The sequence below is a fragment of the Cnephaeus nilssonii genome (assembly GCF_951640355.1).
Source record: "Cnephaeus nilssonii genome assembly, chromosome: 11".
NCBI lineage: Eukaryota > Metazoa > Chordata > Mammalia > Chiroptera > Vespertilionidae > Cnephaeus > Cnephaeus nilssonii.
In genome coordinates, this window is record NC_137082.1 from 74,457,495 (window position 1) to 74,480,281 (window position 22,787).

General features: G+C 38.3%; 1 protein-coding gene across 1 annotated transcript in view; it reads right to left on the reverse strand.

Annotated features, from left to right (window-relative positions):
• RPRD1A (regulation of nuclear pre-mRNA domain containing 1A) overlaps positions 1 to 22,787 on the reverse strand; it is a 38,973-nt gene that overhangs the window by 7,591 nt on the left and 8,595 nt on the right. Inside the window, exons 2-6 of the mRNA XM_079784457.1 lie at positions 17,030 to 17,159; positions 13,145 to 13,251; positions 12,599 to 12,696; positions 9,679 to 9,805; positions 9,366 to 9,541 (exon numbers count right to left, since the gene is read on the reverse strand). Of these exons, the coding sequence (XP_079640583.1) occupies positions 9,366 to 9,541; positions 9,679 to 9,805; positions 12,599 to 12,696; positions 13,145 to 13,251; positions 17,030 to 17,159 (638 nt within the window). The remainder of the gene's footprint in view (positions 1 to 9,365; positions 9,542 to 9,678; positions 9,806 to 12,598; positions 12,697 to 13,144; positions 13,252 to 17,029; positions 17,160 to 22,787) is intronic.

Here is a 22,787-nt window from a genome sequence, read left to right on the forward strand (position 1 = left end):
TAGTTTCTAGCACTTGATTTTCCTTAACCATTTCCATCTCTCTACTTAAATGTTTTCGTACAGTGTCTACTCTTCAAATAGTTAACATATTCACAATCAGTTATTTTAGATTCCTGGTCTGGTAATCCCAAAATTTGTATCATACATGAGTCTGTTTCTTAAAAAAATAAAATGTATCTGCAGACTGTGGCTTGCCTTTTGGCATGTGCTGTAATTTTTCCAAAAGCTGAGATTATTGGGTAATACGAACTGAGGTAAATCAGCCTTGATGGTGAGTTTTATGTTAATCTGTGAGGATTGTGTTAATCTATTGGACTGTGTTTAGGGTATGCTGTAGGTATAGACGGCAGAGGCTGAAACTCCTGTATTAAATAGTCCTTTCGCATTAGGCAGTTCTAACTGGCAGAATGGTCTTTGTCACATATAATACAGCCACTGTTCTTTTTGCCCTAACGTAACTCATGTCTATCCAGAAGCCTGAGCTGATACTCCTGAGGTATTATTTCCATTTCTTTTCCATCTTGGTCCTTGCCTCTGGATACACTATGGTAAGTTAATTCCTTTTATTAATGTGAAACCCAGAACTGAACAGAAATCCGCTGTGGTTGAGCCAGCATTCCATGAACATACAGTGTAGCTTAACATTATTTATACCAGCTATGTCACTATGCTAGTAGCTACACGACCAGTGCTTCCTCCCATGAAGTGATGCCAAGTCTAGTTCTGACCACATTGATGCACTTAACTTAGAAAAATCTAAATGCATAAGCAGAAGTTTTTAAGCAGAGAAAGAAGACAATGAAAGTAATACGAGACCCACATCAATCCCATTCTTTGTGCAATGGTTAGGTATCAACAGGTCATTAAACTGTGAGCCATGAGTATCAGAGGAAGTCCTAATTCAATTGAAGTTGTAAGCAAATGTGTGCATATGTGCATTTTCAAAGCTGTTGGCAACTCAAAGGTTAAGAATGCCCGTTCTCATATTCAATAATCTTTTTCATGTTTCATGCACACATGAGCACGCACACACACACACATTTTAAATCAAACTATGTTTAGTTACACATATTCCCAAGTCAGAAGGTAACTAAAATTTCATTAGCACCCGGCCATCGTGGCTCAGTGGTTGACCTATGAACCAGGAGATCACGGTTTGATCCCCAGTTGGGGAACATACCCGGGTTGTGGGCTTGATCCCCAGTGTGGGGTGTGCAGGAGTCAGCGGATCAATAATTCTCTCTCATTGCTAATGTTTCTATTTTCCCTCTCCCTTCCTCTCTGAAATCAGTAAAAATACATATTTTTAAAAATCTTATTAGCAACTAGTGGCCCGGTGCACAAAATTTGTGCACATTAAAAGGGAATTACAGGGCCGAAGCCGGTTTGGCTCAGTGGATAGAGCGTCGGCCTGCGGACTGAAAGGTCCCGGGTTCGATTCTGGTCAAGGGCATGTATCTTGGTTGCGGGCACGACCCCAGTAGGGGGTGTGCAGGAGGCAGCTGATCGATGTTTCTCTCTCATCGATGTTATTAACTCTCTATCTCTCTCCCTTTCTCTCTGTAAAAAATCAATAAAATATATTTTTTTTTAAAAAAGGGGAATTACAGGAAATATTTTAATATTGCTATTTGGCCTTTCTCTATAATAGAAGTGTCAGAGATGAAAGAAAATTAGTAAAATGTATATGAAAATCTCCCTCCTGTCAGAGTCTGGGGCACGCCATGGGACCTAGAGTCAAGTCCCCACCCACCACCCACATGCGCTTCAAAAACACAGGAGATCCAGACCCAGACCCAGCCAGCCACATCCCCATCAAGCCTTGCCAGGCGGGGAGCACGTCCTGAGATCTCCCGGCCCGGCACCGGGGCTGGGGGTATGGCCTGAGGTCCCCCATCAAGCCCTGCAGGGCGGGGGGCATGGCCTAAGGTCCCTCGCCCCGGCCAGGCACCATGCAGCCTCAGGTCCCTTCTGTTTGGTCGTAACGTTATGGCATCCTGGCTAATTTGCATATTCCTCTATTATTAGATTAGAATATAAAACACATTACTGTAGTATGTGTCCAGCATTTAATAAATAACAAAACTTATCAAGTTTACTGAAGCTGCCTACATAATATCTGTGCATTTTATATGTAAATTATCTCAATTTAAAAATGCATTAAGTTTAATAACCCTTAAAAACTCCCAAGAATTTACTTTATATTAGTATGACTGGCTCCTAGAAAGATTCAAAGAATAAAACAGGCTTTGTTATTAAGCAATGACTTTCTCCATAACCTGATCTAAACATAACCAGATCTGAGAAATGCTTTACAAACAATCTTGCTTTAATAAGTTAAGTCTGACAGAATTCTGAGATAGATCATGTTAGTCTAAATGACACAGGGCTCTCCTTACACTGAATTGACCTAAGTACAAAAGAGGTTCACATTTTGCTTGAGCTAATCTGATGTGCATAGACATAAAAAAGACAATTTATAGTTCTGACACAAATCTTATACTTCCAAGTGTTGAGCTGAGCCCAGCCAGTGTTGCTCAGTGGTTGAGCATGGACCTGTGAGCCAAAAGGCTACTGTTTGATTCCAGTTCAGGGCACATGCCTGGGTTGCAGGCTTGATCCCTAGTAGAGGGTGTGGAGGAGGCAGCCGATCAATGCTTCTCTCTCATTGATGTTTCTATCTCCCTCACCCTCTCCCTTCCTCTGAAATCTAACTTTTTTTTTAAAGTGATGAGCAGATAAATTAATTACAAGGTATAGTTACCAATATTACCACTCCCCCAATAAATTATAATGGCATACTGAAGGAATTGGACTTAGAAGCAATAAAGACTTATTAAACATCGTCTAATATTCTTGAAAGTAAACATCTCCCCACTAATTTGTCATACAGACTTATAGGCCTAATAAGCATAACTTATTTATCCCAATGTGGAGAAATAAAGTGGAACAAAATACATCAAAATATTAATGATTGCTTTCAGTGGTTAATATAAACTTTGTTTTGCTTTTTCAGGTATTTTCCAAGTTTTCTACAATAATCATGTATTGTTTTATGTTGATCAAGAGTTTGGGGAGAGCTCGGCTGGCAAGGCTCATTGGTTGGGCATCGACCTATGAACCAGGAGGTCATAGTTTGGTTCCCAGTCAAGGGACATGCCTGGGTTGCAGACTCAATCCATAGTGTGGGGCATGCAGAAGGCAGCCGATCAATGATACTCTCATCACTGATGTTTCTCTCTCTCTCTCCCTCTCCTTTCCTCTCTGAAATCAATAATATATATATATATGCATGCTACATGCAGGCCTAGCTGGTTTGGCTCAGTGGATAGTCAGCCTGCAGACTAAAGGATCAAGGGCTCGATTCCAGTCAAGGGCACATGCCTCAGATGCAAGCTCTATCCCAGGCCCTGGTCATATGGGAGCCAGCCAATTGACGTGTCTCTCTGTCCTTCCCTCTCCCTCCCAATCTCTCTAAAAAATATCCTCAGGTGAGAATTAAAGAAAAAAAAAAGCTACATGCAGAGAACTTCAGCAATAGAATTTTAAATTTTCATTTAAAATGTGCATATATATGCTATATATAGTAAACATTCTTATTTCCTATATTAAAAAGAGTCTGACATCAGAAATTTCTAATCATCAAATATCTCAGGTAAAACAAAATTTATCTTAAGCATTTAAAAAAATGAAAATTGAATGTTTTGGAAAACAAAGTTGTAAAAGCAAGCACTCTTGAAAAACCTGGAAAATACTGCCTAACACAGTGGTTCCCAACCTTTTTTTGGCCATGCCCCACCTAAGCATCTCTAAAATCCTGATGCCCCCCCTATGACATGTAATTCTTATTATTCAAAAAATGAACTCCTATTCACATGGAGGGGCCTAAAAGGCCATTTACTTGGTCTAAACAAGCTTCCAAAGAACATGGCATCCATGAAAAAGAAAAAGAAAAGAATGAAAGGACAGATGAAATACCGAGGAAGAAATCACTAAGAAATTGTTAAAAAAAAAAATAATATGAAGTGATATGAAAAAAAAAAAAAAAGGAGGGGCAGACAACAAAAGCAAACAGTATTTCCAAAAACAGGGAAAAGGCCAAGTAAGTTAAGTCTACTTAGCTGTCAACTATAACTGAAAAATAATTTCATAAAGAATGTCTACTCAGCAAATACTGTCTTTTAAAAATATTTAAAAAAAATATTAAGCATGTAGGCAAATATATATCTATACTAATAAAAGAGTAATATGCAAATTGGTCAAGACGCCCTCACAGTAACGACCGAACAGCAGGCTGTGTGGGGCAACCAGGCCAGCAGGGGGGTTAAGGAGGGACAAACGATGAAATGACTGAACAGCAGGCTGTGTGGAGCGACCAGGTGGGCAGGGGGGGGATAGTGAGGGACAACCAAATGACTAAACAGCAGGCTGCGTGGGGCGACCAGGCTGGCTGGGGGGGTTAGTGAGGGACTAACAAACGACTGAATAGCAGGCTGTGTGGGGCGACCAGGCCGGCAGAGTGGAGGGCAGTGAGGGGCGACCAGGCTGGCAGGGGGGGGGGGGCAGCTGGGGGTGACCAGGCCGGCAAGGGGGGGGGGAGCTGGGGGCGACCAGGCCAGCAGAGGGGGGCAGTGAGGGGGCAACCAGGCCGGTGGGGGGCAGTTGGGGCAACCAGGCCAGCAGGAGGGGCAGTTGGGGCAACCAGGCCGGCAGGCAGGCAGGAGAGCAGTTAGGAGCCAGCGGTCCCGGATTGTGAGAGGGATGTCCAACTGCCGGTTTAGGCCTGATCTCCGGGATTGGGCCTAATCCGGCAGTCGGACATCCCCCGACGGGTCCCGGATTAGAGAGGGTGCAGACTGGGCTGAGGGACCCCCCCCCGTGCACGAATTTCATGCACCAGGCCTCTAGTATAACATAAATGGAAAGAAAAATTCATATACACATCCTGATTAAAATTATAACACAAATGCCAAAAAGTAATACAAAAATCTACTGTATAATTAAAGGTAAGACAAATGTACCAATAGAATAGAGGAGGGACTACATTCCCATGTATATTTAGGAATTAAGTATAACAGAAATGGCTTTTCACAACATAGTAAAAGACAAGCCAAGTCATTAATTAACCATTAATCTATAAATGATGAGGAAACAATGAAGAAACAAAAAATAATTTTTAAGATATCAGATATACAAAAATTTACAAGATCACTGAAATTCAGAGAGGGTAAGGTTGTATTGGGAAAGATGCACTCATACTGCAAGGAATTTAAAAAAGCATTAACTTTTGGAGGGGTTAAGTACACTATCAACACTTAAAGACATTCATGCCCTTTGACCTAGCTATTCTATTCTACTTATGAGAATCAAATCCTGCAAATATTCTTTCTTTTTTAAAAAATATATTTTATTGATTTTTTTACAGAGAGGAAGGGAGAGGGAGAGTTAGAAACATTGATGAGAGAGAAACATTGATCAGCTGCCTCCTGCACACCCCCTACTGGGTACATGCCCTTGACCGGAATCGAACCCGGGACTCTTCAGTCCGCAGGCCGACGCTCTATCCACTGAGCCAAACCGGTTTCAGCAAATCCTGCAAATATTCTTGCACAACTATACAAACTGCCAGCACCCGGATGTTCTCTATGTACTACATATAATGCACAAACTAATAAAAGCAATTCAATGGATATAATCCGACACCATGAGAAACTAAACAAACATCATACAATAAATACTATGCCCTCATTTTTTAAATGACTTGAATCTGAATATACTGATGCAAAACTGCAAAAAGATAAACACTGTCCTCTCTGACAGCTTTCCTATCCTTACTTCTAGAACTCGGAACTATGACTGATTTTTCCTTGTAAGAGCCATCAAATTGTGATTTCCAATTCTCTGCAGAAGCCTATCAATTTAATCTAATCAGCGGTCACCAACCTTTCAGTCCTCATGGACCACCAGTGGTCCTCAGACCACCAGTTGGTGACCACCACTCCAAAGGTTTCCTTATCAATGTACTATGAGGTACATAGGAATTTTATAAAACCAGTTTCAACTATATCATGAAAAAATACTTAAAATTGAGCAAAAACACATTATCTCATTGAATATGGAAGAATTTCTGATCTCCATATTGCCTCCTCTCCAGAAATATAAAAATCAAAATGTCTTTATAAGGCCCCATCTATAAATGCCTCCCAAAATAACAAGCTAAGTGACTAATAGTTCTTGCAATAAATTCAACTTCTAAATGGCAAAATGATTTCCATAGCAATCTATGAAATATTTTCTAAATAAAAATATTAGATGTATCAAGTCTATTTTAAATTATCTACTTAATTGGCTAAAGTTAGCCATAAGTTGAAAAAATAATTCATCATTTCCAAAATTAAAAAACTTCACATTTTCATTTATAACAAATCTATAATAAAACCATAATATGCTAATTAGACCAGACGTCCAGGAGGAAGCTCAGGCTGCGAGGGAAGCCCAGGTCCCAGGTGCGGTGCCGGAGAGAAGCTGGTGCTGGCAGGGGGAAGGAAGGCCTACTCTTGCACAAATTTCCTGCATCAGGCCTCTACTGCTTTAATAATAGCCTCCTGAAGAAATATAAGTAATTCCTGAACTTTTACATTTACGTTTCATTAAAATAAAAGAGCATTTAATGACACATCAATGCCTGGTTAATCACAGCTGATATTCAAAAATGGATGAGAATTTAAAACTATTTGATGATATCACAGCTGATTTGGTAATTATAAATCTTGACCTCTTAGTCTCAACTTTAAAGTGATGCCACCTACTTAGTACAAAAAATGTCCAAATATCTCAATATTTTTCTATCGTATGACAAAGGAATCACTTAGCTATAAATAACAATTTACAAAAAGTTCTGTGGAATAACCTCCTAGTTCATTAGAAACCTAAATATTTCTTTACATTGTAAAAAATGTTTAAAATCATTTAGGTCATTTCTTTGTAATAGAAAATTGTCATGCTGAAAAACAACACCCAAAAAAAGCTCCTAGAAGAATTTATTTCAAGACAGCGATTAACTCTGAGGAAGGAGGAAGCAGGAACAGTTGCAGAGATGGGACTTAGGTTTTGTTTTAATCTTACATTTCTTTAAGTAAAAATTAAGAGCAAATATGTATTTTTGGAAACTGATTCCCTGGCTCTAAATAATTCACTACCTCTTTGTGACCTGGGCAAGTTATTTAATGTCCCTGTGCCTAAGTTTTCTTACCTGTAAAATGGGGATGATAGTACTTCCTGACATATAGGATTAAATGAGTTGACATATGTGAAGTGCTTAGAATAGTACCTGATATACATGGTGTTATTGTTATTAGCATCAGCCTCATCACATACTAAGAATAGGGGGTGGGGGTAGGAGGGTAGAATCTTCTATTTTCTACATTTACATTTAAAACATAAATTCTATTTTCCTAACCAGTGATAAATAACCAACTTAAGTGAGAAAGCAATATAAAGTAGAATAACAAAGTTTCAGTCTTCTCAATTTTTAAAAACATGAGACAATACAGGCTTTGGAGTTTGATATTTATTTTTAGCAGGAAGAATATGCTAATGATGATGACACCGTTAGAAGATACGCCATGTCCAATACCTGCAACAAAAGCTCAACAGAAGTTAAAGAAACCATACCAAAAGGCTAAAGACAAAAACTGTATGACATTACTTACCCTTAATTCTGCTAACAATAAAAGAAGTAACAATATGTTTAAGACTGAAGTTCCATTACAAGATCAAAAGCTAGTAAGTTAACTATCAAAATTATCTTTTAAACAAATTCTTTTACTTTCTATGGAGAACTGGACAACTTCTCTAAAGGTAGAGAGAGCATGGTGTCAACAACTATGTTCTGAGAGTATACACAGGTGGGGCAAAAGTAGGTTTACAGTTGTTCATATGGAAAATAACACAAGAATAAACTCTGGGTAGACAACAGCATGGCAATTACCAGAGGGAAAGAGGTATGGGGGGAGGTAGAAAGGGGTGAAGGGGGGATAAATGGTGATGGAAGGAGACTTGATTGGGGTGGTTAACACAATACAATATACAGATGATGTGTTATAGAACTACACACTTGAAACCTATATCATCTTATTACATGTCATCACAATATATCAATTAAAAAAGAAAAGAATAAACTGTGTTTCTTATACTCACAACTATAAACCTACTTTTGCCCACCCTGTATGTGAGCAGAGGAGAAACAAATTGAAAAGGGGTAATGCTAAAATAAGAGCTAAGACATAGGGGGTAAGCGCTCTACTGCTGGTACTTCATCAGGTAGATTCTCTCACAGGTAGAAATGGCAACAATCTACGGCACAATTAGAGTTTGTTGAAACGAGAACTAAACACTATAGAAATATTTGAATTATATGGTCTTAATCCTGAGAGGAGGGGAGGATGACTAAACACTAATAAAGAAAAGCAACTTAATAGAAGCGATATTATAACTTACTACAAATTAGCAGAGAGCAATCTCTAAATAAAGGGATCCAGATAAATTAGAAAGTCTCTTATGTATTATTAGAATAAGAAATTACTAGAGCAGTATACAATTTAAACAAGAACTAGTCAAATGAAAGATTCTTTTAAATAAAACCAAATCTGGCTCATCCACTTCTGACAATTGCTACTCTGCTCAAAGGAAATATGAGAGTGCTTCTCTCTCTCTCTCTCTTTTTTTTTTTTTTTTTACTGCTGCACCTCCAAATTTCTCATCAACAGTGTCAATTCTCAATTTAAAGGGTATGTATTGAGCTAGGAGTGGGGTAGGAATATGTTAATCAGGATCAGGGATAAAACAAAGGCATAACTTAAAGATTACCTTGCTGAGCAAAACTGATGAATTGTTCGGGAACAGAGACTGGGAACTAGCATACCCACAACAAATGCTATGCCCCAAAGTCTTTTTATTTAAATCTTTTGTATACCCAAAAGATTTCATGTATTCAGAATAGGAATTAAATATTTCCAAACATAATTTACTGTATTTGACACCAGACTGTGTAATAATTGCTATTTTCCCATTATTTTTATTCTTGAAAATAAGGATTTTAACTCATAAGGTAAATTACTATAACTGGGATCTCAAATGAATAAGTCTTAAATGCAACCAATTCTGCTAATTCAAATCTCTAAATTTACTTAGGCAGGTTGATTTGATCCAAGTAGAAAGAAACCAATTAATGCAAGTAGTAACTTACCTGGGCCACTGTCTAAAAAAGGTCTATTAAAAAAAATGTGCAGGAACATCAAGATATAAATTACTACCAAAAAAAGAAATTAATGAAATAAACATTAAAGAAGGAAAAGGTTACGCACTTCCAATTTATGCTCTTTCTCTGCAAGGGCTTCCTTTTGACAACGAAGAAAATCTGCTAACATTCGAGTAAGTTGTTTCCTATCATCTATTTCAGCCGCCAATCTGCCATTGTAATCTGCCAGCAACATACAAGCATCCTCTACCATTTTAGAAAGCCTTTCTCCAGATTCTTTATCTAAGAAAAGCACAGAATAATAAAATTACTGCCAAAACACACACACACACACACACACAAAACAAAACAAAACAAAAACAATGCCACCCCTCACCCAAACTCCCTCCAAAATTCAGATCACACTGTCGACATCTTACCTGTTATTTTATCTAGTAGGGATACTTCTTGGACTTCAACAGGCAAAGAAGCTATCCTCTGATGAACTGCTGCATCACCTGTAGCAGCATTTTCTAGATCTTGTAATGCTCTAACGAGATCTAGAGTCTAAAAAGTTATACAACTTTAGAACCAAAATAAAGGAAGCTTAAACAAATACAAAATTTGTTTCGTATTTTTAAAAATTTTTATTTCACATTTATTAATCCTTATGTGCTACTTACTAATTCAAAGTTTCAAATATCAATTGCTCTAAAAACACTCCATTTCTTTTGTATATTAAGAAAAAAAAGCTACACTAGGTACTGGAAATATATAAATTGGAAACATATAACTGAGATGTGGCCCTTGGCCATGAGGAACTCATACTCCAGTGGTAGAGACAGATAGTGTAAAAATAATTATCTATTAAATTGATGTGGTTGATTTATATACCAAACACACACAATGGTAAAAGGGAAGGCAGACTATAACTTAAACCTGGACAAAACAAGTTTTATGTATGATATAGTCATTATATTATCATTATCCTTGAATAGAATTTTGCAATATGAAAGTATATATTGGGGGAAGGGTCTACAAATCACCTATCACAACACAGAAGAGTCTCCCCTACTCCATTTCTAAATGATACAATTAAAGCATAGGAAAAATGTAGTTTTGAAATATGCTTAAATATGGTGCCTTCAATTATTCTATAGTTTGTTAAGAAGATCATTAAAATATTACGAAGTTCCACATATCTAACGACTAGTACTTATATAATGCTTAACCAGTATAGTAATTATTTTATTAGAAATTTTAGTTGCATTGTTTCATATACCAGCTATAATTAGGAGGGAAGGGAAATCTTTGCTGATGATTTCAGAATTCATAATGTCTATACAGTGATTCCAAAGAAAAATGACTAAGTTTTCTTTTTACTAGTCTTTATCCCATCCTCCCTCCTTTCTTTTCTTAATCTCTAAAACTAGATCCTGGGACACTAATTATACTCATACTTGAAAAATGAACAAGAGTAGGTTTACAGTTGTGAGTATGCCAAACACAGTTTGTTCTGTTTATTCTTGTATTATTATTTATTAATTAGTGTATTATTTTCCATACAAACAACTGTAAATCTACTTTTGCCCACCCCTGGGGGTGTGTGTAATTTTTTCATCCGTCTTAGAGAGTTCTAAAATTTTCTGGAGTTCCAAGAAACCTGGCTTCATGGTCTTGACAACACATGCATCCTTTAACTACAACTTATTCTCATCACATCTTCACATTCCCACGAGTTAATTCTAAATTCCCGATGCTGAGTCAAGGATCAGATAATAAAGCAAAGTTGTCTGAAACAACACTAGCCTAGGACTTTCTAATAGAGGAGAATGAAATGAGTTCAGCTGGATCGTACAAAGAAAAATTTTAGTCATTCTTACAAAGAATGAGATAAATAAAAGGTGACTACAAAGCTAGTAGTCACCATTTTATCAGATTAATTATACTGCTTAATTCTCAGTTAAAACCACTGAGAATTAAGCAGTATAACTAATCTAAAAGTGGTCAATATATAACGAAAAGCAACAAAATAAAAAACAACAACAAAAAACTAAAAGCAACAATATTTATACAAGTACTAGAGAAGCAGACGGTTACTCAAAGATACGCCTAAGAAGTACAACTGAGGTTACTCTTTCATCAGGGACTGTAGGAGAGGGTCAGACCCTCTCTCTCTAGAATTCAGATAAACTACTGTTCATGACATCATAATAAAGCTCTAAACAAAGTGATTTTCTGTCTTATTACCAAATGGAAAGAAATACAAACCTTAGTATTTGTCTGATTCAAATGTTATGATCTTACTACTTTTCTAGCTCTCATCCTTTGGCGACCACATTGGCTTCAGCATTTCTGTCACTGCATCAACAGGTAGCTTGGCTCAGGCCCTAGTTGAGCACCTTGGTTGGATTCTTTCTGCCTCCCTAGTACTAACTGACATAAATTCCCAGTTCTAGGAAGGAACCAATTGTACCTTTCTTTCAAGCTCCTGTCATGAGGAAAGAGCTCTACCAGCCTCTGGTTTTATGCAGAATTTGGGTCCAGTCCTCCAACTCCCACAGAACACTGTGTTTCTTGATACCCTCTAGGATATTAATTTCTGGCAACCCATGTCTGCTTCTAGATCACAGCTCAGCAGAAATCAGGCCCTAGCTCACACAGAGTTATGTTTCTGTACCATTTCTAGCCCACCATGATATTTACCTTGTTTTAAGAGTATGGCTATGTCTTCATTTTCTCCTTTTAAATTTTATCTGTCCCTCCTATATGTTTGAAACATAGAAGGAGGAAGCTTTAAGACTCAATGCCCACATAATTAAAAGTTAAAAATGTCTTTCTGGAATCATCTAGTAGTTAAGGAATGCTATACTACATCAACCTGGGAGGACATGGAATATTAAGTTAACGATTCTAATCCAATTTATCTTATCAAGAAACTATACAGTCACACAGAACTTGTTCTTCTAAGACTGGTTTTTACATATTTAAAAGCAAAAATACTTAAAAGGGGCAGTGTTATCTCTAGGAATGAAATGCTTAGTGTACTTCAGTCATACAACAAATAGTATTATATAATATTTATTTAAAAGGAAACGGTTTTAAGTAGTAGGTACCTTACCAGACCTCATCATACTAAGCAATCAGAAATCCTTTCTATACAATATATTGCCCTAATATACACTGCGCAACGTATTATATTAAACATAACAAATGTTAATCAGAAACATAAGATATTCATGTAGCTTCTTTCTTGTGCCCAGAACTATAATAAAAATCAATTTATAAAAGTGAAACACTGAAATTAATAAAGCTTGGTGGTCACATGAAGTAACTCCCTTGACAGAGAAAAACTTCTACCTGTGGTGGTTCACCTGGAGATCCCAGAGAGGAACAGTTTTCATTTTCATCCACTGTTATCTGTTCATAAGTTCGCTTCCCAGACTTCTTATCACCATCTGAATTGAAAGAAAATTTAGGTTTTAATGAAAGAATACATTTTTGTTATTGTTCTTATTTATGCATTCAGTGGATTGTACCCACAACATTGTGGGTACCAGGGATTGTACCCACAAAGTTAGCATATCGGGACGACGCTCTAATCAGCTGAGCTACTCAACCAAGGCTTAATGAAAGAATACATTTTGCCCGACCGGCGTGGCTCAGTGGTTGAGCGTCGACCTATGAACCAGCAGGTCACAGTTCGATTCCCGGTCAGAGCACATGCCCGGGTTTGTGGGCTCAATCCCCAGTGTGGGGCATGCAGGAGGCAGCCGCTCAATTATTCTCTCATCACTGATGTTTCTCTCTCTCTCCCTCTCCCTTCCTTCTCTGAAATCAATAAAAAGATATTGTTTAAAAAATACATTTTAATGAAGAGATCATGATAAAAGATTATATACTTACACAGAGCTTGCTTAAGTTGTTCTAATACATCATTTTCATAAACAGATCTTTCTTCCCAAATAGAAAGCACTCTTCCAAGGTGCCTCTTACAACTTTCATCAGTTTCACTAAAGAAAAAATAAAAATATCAACAGTAAAAAGCATAGTGCTATTGAAAAGATAAGGGTGATTTTAAATACAATCAGACACTCATTCCCTGAAAAGAGCTCCAAAATGTTTACTGAGCACCATTATGTGACCAGCAGTTCAGGGGTGCAGTGAGCCAAACAGACATACTTTTTGCTTCCCTTAAAGAGTTTATAGACATATTATTAAACAAACGAACCAAAAAAATACAAATGTTTTAATACCAGCTACTAGGGGTTTACAAAGAAGATGCCCCTAACCTAACGGGTGCTAAACATGAGGCTAAGGAAGATTTCTAATGGGTGATTTTGAAATTTATTCAACAAATATTTATTAATCAAAGCACTATCTTTGACATAGGCAATACAAAGGAGCTTTATGGCAGCTGTTTTTATAAATGCCTCAAAAGAGAACAAGGTGTTAAAGAGAGCCATAACAGAGACCTGGCCCAATTCCAGAGAGATCAGGAAGGATATTTAAGGAAGTGATATTTACTTTGAGATCTGAAGATTGGATACACATGGAAGTGGCAAACAGACTTACTCCCAAGGGACTTCCTACTGCCTTCATCACTACCAATGTAGACTGAGCCACTATTATCTCTGTCCCGGGGATTTAAGTCTTCTCATTGGTCTCCCAGACTTTATTCTCACTATTCTCTACCAATGTGAATCAGATCACACTGCTTTTCCAAAAACTGTCAATCATACCAAGAATAAACTCAAAATCCTTACCCTGAGCCACCAGGTGGACATGTTCTGCTTCCTGTCTACCTCTTAGTCCACATTCCCTAAATACCTTCTCCTACAAATCTCCTTGCTTGCCCTAGCCGGTTTGCTCAGTGGTTAGATCATCAGCCTGAGGACTGAAGGGCTGTGGGTTTGATTCAGGTCAAGGGCATGTACCTCGGTTGCAGGCTCGATTCCCAAACCCAGCTGGGGCATGTGCAGGAGGCAACCAATCAATGTGTCTCTCTCACATCAATGTTTCTCTCTCTGTCTCTCCCCCTCCTTTCCACTCTCTCTAAAAAATCAATGGGAAAAATATCCTCAGGCCCTAGCCAGTTTGGCTCAGTGGATAGAGTGTCGGCCTGCAGACTGAAGGATCCCGGGTTCGGTTCAGGTCAAGGGCACATGCCCAGGTTGTGGGCTCGATCCCCAGTAGGGGGCGTGCAGGAGGCAGCTGATCAATGATTCTCTCTCACTGATGTTTCCCTCTCCCTTCCTCTCTGAAATCAATAAAAATATATTGCTTAATATAAAAATCCTTGGGTGAGGATTAACAACAAAAAAAATCCCCTTGCTGCTGATGCTCAAAAATGCCCAGCACACATCTATCTCAATGTTTCTGTCAAGCGTTCTCTCTACTTAGAATCCTTCTCTCCTAAAGTCACATGATGCTCATTTCATCCTTTCCTTTAGTCTCTGTTGAAATGCCACCTCCCTAACATAGTCATATTTTACCTCATGATATAACTGAGCAACGTCATATATCTCTAGTTCCTTCCCTACTTTATGTTTCTTCACAGTACTTATCTTTTGACATTATAATATATATTCACTTGTCTATCTAGTTATTACCTGTGTCATCCACTGAAATGTAAGCTCCACTAGAACACAATTTTGTCTTGTTCACTATTGTATCCTCTGGACCTAGCACATGTAGGCAGTCCATAAATATTTTATTGAATTCTAGGGAGATACAATATATAAAAGCCCTAAGGCAGAAAGAAATAAAGAGGTTTGGTTGGCTTAAACTGTAAACTATAGAGTATGAGTGTGGAAGGAGTGAAAGAGAGGAGTCTGAAGAGGTAGACAGGGCCATGAAGCAGCAACATCTTTTTTTTTTTTTTTGCTTTTACTTTTTTATTTACTAATTTTAGAGAGAGGGGAAGAAGGAAGGAGAGGGAGAGAGACAGAGAGGGGGGGAGAGACAGAGAGACAGAGAGACAGAGAGAGAGAGAGAGAGAGAGAGAGAGAGAGAGAGAGAGAGAAGAGGGAAGGAGGGAGAGAAAGAGAAACATGAGTTTGTTGTTCCACTTATTTATGCATCCACTGGTTGATTCTCTTTTTTTTTTAAATATATTTTATTGATTTTTTTTACAGAGAGGAAGGGAGAGGGATAGAGAGCTAGAAACATCGATGAGAGAGAAACATTGACCAGCTGCCTCCTGCACACCCCCTACTGGGGATGTGCCCGCAACCAATGTACATGCCCTTCACCGGAATCGAACCTGGGACCTTTCAGTCCACAGATCTACGCTCTATCCACTGAGCCAAACCGGTTTCGGCCACTGGTTGATTCTTGTACGTGCCCTGACCAACTGAGATACCCCGTCAGAGCTAAAGAAACATCTTAAGTCTTGCTCAGGACATTTTAACTGATCTCTAGGACAAATGAGAATGACTCCTAGGCAAGGGAGTGTTATGATCAGCTCTGCAACTCTGACTACAGTTTCTAAAAGGATTAAACAATAGTGGAGGCTACTGAAATTGTACAGAAATGACAATATGGTAATTGGAATGGGGAGAAATCTAAAGAACTGAGGGAACTATACATAGTATATGGAATAGGAGGAGAGAAGGAGAAAACAGAGCATGGTATAAGTCACAGAGTGAAAGATGACACCTAATTTCTCACATAGAGTGAAACCTAGAGGAGAAGCAATGTATAACACAGAGCAAGGGCATACTGAGTTCACTATCAGTCACGGTGAGTTTGAGCTGTTTGGAAGCAGACAACTAGAAAATTAATATGCAATTGGACATACAACTCTACAAGAAAAAATATCTGGACTGGAGCATAAGATTGTGAGTTATTTGGGTGTGGATAATAACTAGTTACATGCAGTGTATGAAATCGTTCAGAGGGCAAGTGAAGAATATGACCCCAGAAGAGGGCCTAGGACTGAACTCTAAGACTTAAATACCAACATCTAAAAAGATGATACAAGACAATATCTAAATTCAAAGATAAATAATATTTATTCAAGAAAGCAACATACAGCAGTATTTCACTCTGTAATTTTAAAAGAATGCATCCAATGTGTCTAAAACTGTAAAGGCATATGGTGAGTGTACTTTCATCCTTAACTCATTCCACACAAATCATCATTCACCACTGAACTATGTAATTTAGACTGATCTAATAGTCTATCCCAATAACGTTTACCCAGTTATTGACCAAGTATATCCATATGATGTTTGGAAATAAGCATTTTAAAAGGACATAGCAAGTAGACTCCTACCCTCAGAATCTCTCTGTAGCAAAATTTTTCAGCAGGTTAATGATTATTTTAAATATCCTAGATTTCCAAAGCATTTAACAATATTATGACATATACCCACACACTAGAAAACCTTAAAATCATTATAAGTAATATGAGGAGAAAACATACTAAGTTTATCCAGAAACATTAGCTGGAATACTGATAGCTTTATAAGCCACAAATTTTCAATTCAACACCGTCATTCATTCTGAACAATGTTCATTCCAATATGGCAGCGGCTTTTAGTCTCTTTAAAGAAAGCTGTAATTCAAGTACTCTAAGTGCCCACCTTAGCAACAGATTAAAAAAAATATCCTTCACAGAAATATGTAACACATTTACAAATGCCATCTATAGATAGGTCTTTTCAAATGAAAACTTCAAAAAAATACATTCCTTGGTTTTTAATTTAATGGCTTAAGGCAAGTTTAGCAAAAGGACATATTATGCATTTAAAACAGATTACCTAGTACCCAAAATAGTGATCATACCTTGAAACATGCTTAAAAGCCTCCACTATAACTGGTGCAAAATCTTTTGTAAACTCCGGCCCCTTCCTTTTGCTGTTCTGAATGACATCATTGGCTAGGTAGAGAAAAGTAAGCTTCCTGTTTGGTTTGGCTGAAAAATAAAAAAATTTTAAAATCTACTTAAAATATCCTCACTTAGCTTGAACAAACTTTCTCAACACCTGAATTAACCTGTTTGAGAACTACAACCAACCTACTAACCATTACTTATCATATTAAACCCTAGTTTCTCATTCTACAACCAAACTTATCAAGTTACTATCCTTCAACTCACCAGGATAACTACTCTATGGTTTCTGGAGATCAATTATGTAGTCAATTACGAATCTTTCTGTTTCTTTGCTGTTTTACTAAGTCAACCAAACTACTTTTCATTGATGGGTAGTCTTATCACTATTCCCAAACTAATACTTTTATACACTGAAATCCTCATGTCTGTGCAAAAATGCACCTCTGTGACTCTATCTGGTATAAAATTTTATTAAAACTATTAAGCACTATATGAAATCCAGTCTTTTAAAAATAATGCACAAACAATCAAATAAAAAATCAATTACAAGGTTTCAAAAACCAGAGTCTGGGATATTAAATAAACAATATGAAACAAACTTAATCAGGATTCTAGAAATGCCATCTAATTTCACTAATTCACAATCAGTTCATAATCTAGTTTTGTTTATTCATAATCAGAAAGTGGTAGGGTCATTACTTATTTTCTTAAACTGTACAGACCATATGCCTACTCATTTTGATATAATGCAGAATATCATAATCTAACTTAATCACCCATGTTTCCATAGAGATTGAAATTTAAAAATCACAGATTTGATGAATACAACAAAAAGCTAAAATTATATTGTGCTACCTATAAATTTCAGAACCCTCTCTCCAGGGGAAGCTTTCTACATGGAGAGAGGCAAAAAAAAATTGAATAAACAACTCGGCTGGCGTGGCTCAGTGACGGAGCATCGACCTATGACCAGCAGGTCACAGTTCGATTCCCAGTCAGGGCACATGCCTGGGTTTCAGGCTCCATCCCCAGTAGGGGGCGTGAAGGAGGCAGCCAATCAATGATTCTCTCTCATCATTGGTGTTTCTATATCTCCCTCCCTCTCTGAAATCAATAAAAATATTTTCTTAATTTGAACACACAAACACACACCAAAGAGCATTACTGTAGGTTTTATAGAAGGAAATCAGAAAAGCCATTATCTTGAAACAAAAATATATTAAAGATTTATTATTAATTGCTGGATAGCCTCATTTATTCCCCTGGTAAACTGAATCACCACAGCTTAGAAGACATGTTAGATAGATGGATGAGGGTTGTAAGGCACAATCTACTTTAACTTAGTAATATTCTTTGCCACAGAAAGTGCATAATCAACAGGTAATTTTTAAAAGGGCTTTATCTGTCCCGGATTGGACAAAGAGTTCAGTCAAACACTGCTCCTTAATAGCTGCGGTGCGTGAAAAATGGATAGAGCTGGTGGATTCCTGTATCACTGCCAGGATGCCTCAGACTTAGCCGCCCATCCGTCCCTTGTGTTTTAACCCCTTTAAAGATTTTCTAGTGTTCTCCAGATAACATTTTAACTCATTATTGTGAACTCAAAACCCTAACAGGTCTGTCCTCTACACTACTCTCTTCATGCCCACTACTACTACTACAATTTCCTCAACTCCTACCCATCCTTCCGACCTGTTAAATGGGTTCCTCTACACATAGGTTAGGCAGCCCTGATATGCTCTCGAACACTTCATACGTTTCTTATGAAGCACTTAATAATTATTTTATGTAATCTTGTACTTTCCAACTAAATTAAGTTCCATGTAAAGCAACAACTGTCAATCTCAACTACCAATCTATGAAAATCAAGCCTAGCAGCTGACTCAGAATTTGCTCGGTATTTATTATGTCAATAAATTTTGGCCTAGACCTATGTCTTTAATTATTTGTACCAAGAGCTTAGCGTCCAATCTTAACCTCACCTTGCATAGCTGAAAAGGGGAACACTTACAAAATTACACTGCTCTCAGCAACCTCAATTTCAAATTATGAAAGACAAACTTTCCTAAAGGTCCAGCAGCTCTTGCTTATTTTCAATGTCTTGAACTGAAATATTTTCATTTCTTCCCCTCCATTCCAGAGTTCTCACAATCAATAACCTCTTAAAAAATGGGCAAGTACTGTGATGGGAAGGTCAAAGAAACACAAATGTCAAGCAATTAAAAACAATTATCATTTTCAACATATTAGATGAATCAAAATGAAAGTATGACACTAACTAAAATTGGCAAGAGTATGGGTAAGAGTACCACCAACAGATACCTTCAGATATTGGTAGTTAAAATATAAATTAATGCAATGTCTTAGAAAAGTAATTCAGCGGCCTGGCTGGTATGGCTCAGTCGGTTGATCGTCCTCCTGTGCACCAAAAGGTTGCCAGTTCAATTTCTAGTGGGGTGCGTAAGGGAGGCAGCTGATCAATGTTTCTCTCTCATATTAATGTTTCTCTCTCTTCCTCTTCCTTCCTCTCTCTTTAAAAAATCAAAAACACATATATTTTAAAAAGTAACCTGGCAATATCTATGAAAAATATAAATACACAAATCCCTTGACCTTGCATATTTTTCACTTCTATGAATATATACTCTTGATAAATTCATCATAACTGCACAAAGAAATCACTAAAGATATTGGTGATAACATCAAAAAAGATGATTAAAGAAATCATGGTATATCCATTACATGTTTTAAATAGCAGTTATTTTTGTTTATTTTATGTACTCTGTGGTGGAAATGTTAAATCCATTTCTGATAGCTTTTACTACAAACTCTCAACCACTTAATTTTAGAGCAGAATATATGTTTTGGGGGATTTGTGCTTCACCTGAATTTAGAAGTAATGTCAGGAAATGTTAAGCATGTCCTTTTTTAGAAAGTACAAAGTTTCTGATCATCTATTACCATGGTAATTCAAGTGAATTAGGAGTATTTAACTGCAATCTAGAATTATAAAGTTAGGATGCAGATATCTGTATATATCTATATAGATATAGATATATACACACACACACACTAGGGGCCCGCTGCACGAAATTCATGCACTAAGCAGGGGGTGGGGGGGAGATGTGGCCCCCTCAGCCCGGCCTGTGCCCTCTTGCAGTCCAGGAGATGTCCAACTACAATCGGACACCCTCAGCACTGCCACGGAGGCAGGAGAGGCTCCCGCCACTGCGCTCCCCTTGAGCCCAGCTTTTGGCTGAGCAGAGGTGCGCTGAGCATCTGCCCCCTGGTGGTCAGTGCGCGTCATAGCGACCGGTCATTCAGCTATTTGGTCAATTTGTCTATTAGCCTTTTATTATATAGGATCTCAACTGATATAAAGTAAATGAGCAACTACCTAGTGGACTTTTTAAATAACTGGCTTAACCCACACTTTCACAACAAACTTAGCCTCACTTCAGCATTTATTATTGTCCATTCAACAATGCTCCAAAAAAGGAAATGTTAGGAAGTAACTGAGAATTACTAAAATATTTTATTTCTGTTAGAAAAATATTTCTAGGGTCTTTGGAAGCTGGATTTTTTTTTTTTTTTGTATTACCTATTCATATCAGCTAAAAACAAATCATTCAAAATATTCAGGTTTACATGTTAGTTCTATTTATAAGGAGTTGCCATACCTCACAGTTCAACATGTATTCTGTAAATCAATACATTATACTGACATGTAATTGGAATTTTATGCAGCAAAAATTCAAGAGAAATAACCTACAGTGTCTATTTACCTTTGTATAGGCAATTGCTTAAGTTACTCTGTTTTTAACATTTGTACTTTAAGACAAAATGCTTATATATGTCCTAGAGGCCCAGTGCACGGATTCGTGCACTGATGGGGTCCCTTGGCCTGGCCTACGGGGATCGGGCTGAAACCGGCTCTCCAACATTCCCTGAGGGGTCCCGGATTCCGAGAGGGCGCAGGCCAGGCCGAGGGACCCCACTGGGGGCTGGGGAGTATGAGAATGAACCAGCAATCTTTTCTGTCAAAGAAAGGAGTTCACTGCCATCTTAGGTCCCACCATTTTGATATGACCTTCAGATTCTTTCAGGGGGTTGCCATCTTAGGTTCTGCGATCTTGATATGACCTTCAGGCTCTCAGGGGGCCGCCATCTTAGGCTCTGCCTTACCTTCCCCTTCCTCTGAATTAGCCAATGGCACAATAATGGGAATCCGAGCTCTGAACCCTGACCAATCAGGTCAGAGCTCAGAGGTGCAGGGCAGACCCCACATTAGGAAATAAAACCCAAACGGACTTGCCATTCAGTGTTCTTTTGCCTATGATTTGCAGCTGGCAGGAGCACCCTTCTGCACAGAAGTAAATTTGCCTTGACAATACAGTTTTGAGTGTTTGTCTCATTCCTGCGACATCATTGAGAGCATTTCTTTTTTTAAAATATATTTTTATTGATTTTAGAGAGGAAGGGAGAGGGAAAGAGAGAAACATCAATGATGAGAGAGAATCATTGATTGGCCGCCTCCTGCGTGCCCCCTACTGGGGATCGAGCCTGCAACCCCAGGCATGTGCCCTTGGCCGGTATCGAACCTGGGACCCTTCAGTCTGCAGGCCGACACTCTATCCAATAAGCCAAACTGGCTAGGGCGAGAGCATTTCTAACAGGAGGAACTGGGGACGGTTCCAGGGCATGTCTGACTATCCTCACCCAGTCCTGATCTGCCCGACCCTACCGGTTGGAGCATCTGCCCCTGGTGGTCAGTGCATGTCATAGCAACTGATCAAAGGGTAGAACGGTGGGAGGGATAATTAGCGTATTAGGCATACACACACACACACACACACACACACACACACACACACACATTAGAGGCCTGGTGCATGAATTCGTGCGTGGGTGGGGTCCGACCAGCCTGGCCAGGGGGAGGGGACATGGGCGGTTGGCCGGCCTGCCTGCTGGTCAAACTCCTGGTCGAGGGGACAATTTGCACATTAGCCTTTTATTATATAGGATAGGAATGTCACAGTACGAGATGCTGGTAGCCCAGACACAACATATTAACCCTTTGCACTCACTTGCTTTTTTCTTGATTCCTTTATTCTAATGCTAACCGTGTCGAGTCACACTCGACATCCGAGTGCAAAAGGTTAAAGTTATTTTGTGAAGACTGGTTACTGTATTAAAACTGTTATGGCCATTATACCTTAAAAAAAAAAAAAGAGGTTGCTAAATAAATAACTCAGTTGACAAAGGGGGAAAAGTAAGCATTTATCCTGCTGTGCCCATATGAACTGCATTTCAGAGTCACCAATGGTTGATGAAAGAAAGTTCTTATACAATTTCAGTACGCCTCAGAATCACCTAGAAGGCTTGTGAAAACATAGATTACTGGTTCCTATCCACATAACTTCTGATGTAGATCTGGGGTAGAACCCACGAATTTGCATATCCAACAAATTATCAGGAAATACTAATGCTGCAGCCTGGGGTTCACACTTTTGAGAATCTCGGTTACAGAAGAATTCTGAATAGTAAACACAGAAAGAATTACTGGACCCCCAAAGACAGTTTCCGGATTGGCAGTCTTCATCTCAGGTTCTGCCAGAGAGGTGAGACTTCTACCAGGCCACTGGCTGCCTTTCATTCAGTGAGTAAACCTGACATTCACTGTTTACCTTTCACATCTGATTATTTTCT